At 32.3% G+C, this 4699-nt stretch overlaps 1 protein-coding gene across 1 annotated transcript in view; it reads right to left on the bottom strand.

The window, feature by feature from the left end:
• Positions 1-1514: 1514 nt before the first annotated feature.
• Positions 1515-4699, bottom strand: part of LOC106459425 (sodium/calcium exchanger 3-like) — a 107122-nt gene continuing 103937 nt past the window's right edge. Inside the window, exon 8 of the mRNA XM_013919045.2 lies at positions 1515-3959. Within this exon, the coding sequence (XP_013774499.2) occupies positions 3583-3959 (377 nt within the window). The 3' untranslated portion in view covers positions 1515-3582. The remainder of the gene's footprint in view (positions 3960-4699) is intronic.

Here is a 4699-nt window from a genome sequence, read left to right as displayed (position 1 = left end):
TAAAGTAATAAATTCAATATATATACAAAATTACTCTAACTTTCTCAAACTTACTTCTCACAAAACTCTTCCAAGATTCGAAAGCAAGTAAATTTAGAGCATCATTTCTTATCTCGTATTTTTAGATATGAAGGGTGTTTACAATATTTATAATTAATATATATTTTACACTGAAGACAGTTGAGAAACTTTCACGTTTAATAGAATCTGCAAAACTATTGAAGTAACACAAGTTCTGCGAAGCGGGAAAAGTAAAGAAAATAAAGAAAAATAATTAGAAGAAACACATTGTGAACCTGGATATAAACAAAATATAATCAAGACCAGATGAAGATGATGTAAATGAACAATAGTTCTTTTCATTTCATTCTGATTTTAATTTTGTTTTTGTATGTGTGTGTGTATTTGTGTTTTTCTTATAGCAAAGCCACATCGGGCTATCTGCTGTGTTCACCGAGGGAATCGAACCCCTGATTTAATTTTTTGTTAACAATTTAATACATATAATTTAAATAACATTCTAGATTTTTCCACTTCAAGTAATATATCACATTGACTGCAAAAAACATAAACAGAATACGAAGTAACCTTACAAATGTAATTTCTTATGCACGTTAGATGTAAATTCTAGAGAAAGTTTTAAAAATATCGAAAGGGTGAGAAAGTCCATTCAAATTAGCATGCAAACAAATCATGTGTTGATAAGAACACTTGAATATTAGTAAGTAGTAGTCACTTTTTTTCATGAATTTTCATAAGTCTTGATGTGAGAGTGTTCGGCCGTATTACCTGAAGAAGTCACAAGACATGACGTAAATTTACCGTATCGGTGATACGTGATGTTTCATCTTAACTTTGTATCATTTGTAAACGATACATCAAAATGCGATATTACAGTAAATTGTAATATCTGGTGTTTTTCTTTTGTTTTGTTTTTTATGGCCAGTAAAAGTGAAGGGATAAAAAAATCATATGTGATATTCGATAACTCTTTCCAGCCTACAAAACAGAACAACTCACAGGTTATAAATAGTTTTAGCTATTAAATCCGTAATATATACAGTAGCACAAATATCCAATACTTATTAGTTTAAAACCTAGAACACATTTATGTACTGCATACAGCATCATATATATATACCTGAAGCTTAGCGTTCTTCAGTTTATTTATTAACATTTCCAGATTCAACACACGTACATATACATATATATTTGTAAGTAACACACACACACATATATATATTGTTTAATGCCTTCCTAATGTGATACTTGATATGTATTTTACTACCAGATGATAGCACGGGGAAGCCATAAGGGTTATAAACATAATAAATCAACTAGACACCTTAAAGTTTAATTGTTACATTATTTAATAGTGCATATTGGTGTATAGAAGACATATTAATACTAAAAATAAACGACCCTATAACACCAAAATGTTGTTTTTATTCAGTTAGACACTCAAAATTTCGCTTTACAGCTTCTTCAGGAGCGTTCACTAAAACACAAACCGAAACTGACAGCACAAAGCTTCATATTAAGTAGTAAAGCTTATTGTTGAAAGAAAATTGTTGTTGAAATAATTAAATGTACGCTGTAAAAATGTACGTTATCGATTCGATTAGAATTTATTATTTAAACCATTTGAAGCTTTGTACTGTTAGTTATGGTTTATGTTTTAGTGAACGCTCCTTTAGGAACTGTAAAGCAAAACGCCGAGAGTCTAATTAAATAAAAACAACACTTTGGTGTTATAGGGTCGTTTATTTCTAGTATTAATATGTTTCGTTTTCTCATGTAAAAACAATGTGCAGGATAGCTAATACACTATATCTGTGTATAGTGGAAAGTTAGGGCTAATGTATCGAATGGATGGATTAAAAAACAAAAACATAAGCTTCTGAGAAAATAGTTGCAATACAGAAACCATATCCAATTAACTTGAAATGTGTATATGTGTGTTTCTTCTATACCTACCCCTGTTTCAATTTGTTGGCGATAAGAAACGTTATAGTCGTCACGTGATATATATGTATATAGCAAGGAGCTTCCTACTACAGATTTAAAGGAAGTAATTAGCTTAGATAAAGACAAACAGGCTGTGTGTGTTTGTGTGTAAAAATACCCTGAAAAAGAAAACGTGTGAGTTCTGGAGGATTACACAGGCTTCGGGTTTGATCCTTTTAGTGTGTAATAATGTTTTGGAGTTTGGTTCGTCAGCAACGGTAAAATGTTGACTTATAATATGTAGACAATCGTTAAATGTTGCACGTGAAAGTTGTTATACTGTTGCACGTGAAAGAAAAACAATAATAATAAATAAAAAAAACACTTCCTATCTTGCTTCGACATTGCCACTTGAAATATAACTGATTATTAAATACAACTTAAACCCACAGAAACAAAAATCGGAACAGTTATATATATATATATATATTGCCATTCTGCCCATCATTATCTCCAATTAGTATTAATTTAGAATCACATAAATCATAATTGAAATTACAGGTTTCTTCTTTTTATAGCATAACAATATTATTGTTATATTGACTAGATATTAATCTCATCCACTGCTTTTAAACCCGTAATTTTAAAAACAAACAGGTCATAATTTTTCAATTCTTTTGGCTAATACCGAACGATTAAAATTACACAGTATCATCAAAATTCCAATCACAATTCTGATGATGAGCCCAGTTTTCAATACACAACGAGCTTACTAAAGAAAAAAGTATCTTTAAGGACATAGATGTAAAAGTTTTTGCAATACTGTTAGAATTACAGATTTTTCTGACATTTAAAGAGCCAAAAACATTGGCAAATATCGAAGATTCGAAAACGACACTTGATTGGGTTATAATTCTTCACTTTGATAAACGATCAGGATTTCAGCGACTATTTGTGGAATACATTAATACTAATAGAAAGTGTTTAGATAGAAATGTTTTTGGAACCTTCTTTGTGATGTGGAGATCACGTAAAGACAATGTTTAATACGTTATTAACGCTTCACGGAAGATGAAAGAACCATTGTTTAAAATATTACATATACGATAAAGACTCTACGCAACCCACGTATCCTTTACGTTGTTAACATCTGGGCATTCCACCCCTCCCGACTTATAGAATTATGCCGGAGCAAACAGCGTTAAAGGATTGATATTTTGAAATCCACCTAGATGTGGTGAAATATTGAAGTTTGTAAATATGGATACAAATAACATCTGCAGACATTTTCTCGTACTTCTAATAAAATATGAAAAGACGCACTTACGATCCCTTCAATAACGCTCACTGACTATAACTTAATTATATGTTATCAATTTTCTTTCTTTCATTGAGTTTCAGTCTTATTTTCATAGGTGGCGCTAACTTATATATTTTTTATCAATAAGAATCTTTAACCAACCATTACCTCTTGTTAACGAACACTAGGTGTTTATATATTCTCATGTAAAACAACGACAATAATTTTCCAGGCATTCCTCTTGATAGGTAAAGCTAGACTTTTTTCAACTCCAGCAATATCATAAAACTAAAAAGTCAATCTTGGATGAAGACCGAAGGTCTTCCATTGATTCTTTAAAATCCAGCAATAATTCCGTATGTCTCGAGAGTCGACATGAGAACATAAAAGATCCATAAACTGAAGAACATTATCGTAGTCGGTAGCTTGTACTTCCTTGGGCCTCCGAGTTCCCCTCCGACAGCCTTATGACGCCGTAACATCAGGACAACCGCGACGATGAACGCACAAACGCAGAAGAGTGTAACAGAAAACGCCAAGCTGCCGGGATTAACTGTAAATGTTGTACCCTTGATGGCGTGGTAGATTGCTGCTAGGGACCATGCAATCCCAATTCCTAAAAACACGTTCACAGCGTTACTACCTGTCACGTTCCCAATAGAAGAGTCGGCGTATCTATCGTTGACAGCCGCCACCTTACTGGCAAAAGTATCTGAGAAATAAATAAGAAAAAAAAAAGTTAAATTTTCTCAAGTAAAATATTTTTAACTCAATAAAAGATTTCCGTATACGTGCAACACGAAAAAATTTGCACATATTAGCAAGTCAGTCTTACTGACTTTTTCTCCACTTCGCCCCCCTGTGGCACAGCGACATGTCTGCGGACTTACAACGCTAGAAACCGGGTTTCGAAACCCGTGGTACGCAGAGCACAGATAGACCATTGTGTAGCTTTTTGCTTAATTAAAAACAAACAAATCCTCTTTTTCAAAACATTGTTTAGAATATATCTATAACGATGACGAAACGTGATTGTTCGAAACGTCGATATTAATTATTTCAATCAGTGTTTGAACACAATTTTCTTAAATCAAAAGTTTTATACTCTGTTTTCACAAGCGAGTATCATTTTAACCCCCTCCATTTCTCTAGGCCTACTTTTCACTAATTATTGTAGCTGAACATCCAAATATGGAAACGTATTTTTGTTGTTGTTTGTTATTTTACTCTCATAGATTAAATTCAAAAACAAAGTTAACGAAACTAGCATGCTCTAATTAAGTTAGCTCTCATATACAGCAATATATTTCTAATGTTATAAAGTTTTATAATTGTTATACTGGTAAATCTCTTCGAGTTGGAGACACAAATAGTTTAATTGTATAACTGTTTGTTTGTTTTTGTAATTTCGCGCAAAGCTACACAAGGGCTATCTGCGCTAGCCGTCCCTAA

The sequence above is a fragment of the Limulus polyphemus genome, unplaced genomic scaffold, assembly GCF_000517525.1.
Source record: "Limulus polyphemus unplaced genomic scaffold, Limulus_polyphemus-2.1.2 Scaffold606, whole genome shotgun sequence".
NCBI classification, from domain to species: Eukaryota; Metazoa; Arthropoda; class Merostomata; order Xiphosura; family Limulidae; genus Limulus; species Limulus polyphemus.
Note: the sequence above shows the minus strand (reverse complement) of the source record. Positions and strands in the feature narration are given on the sequence as shown.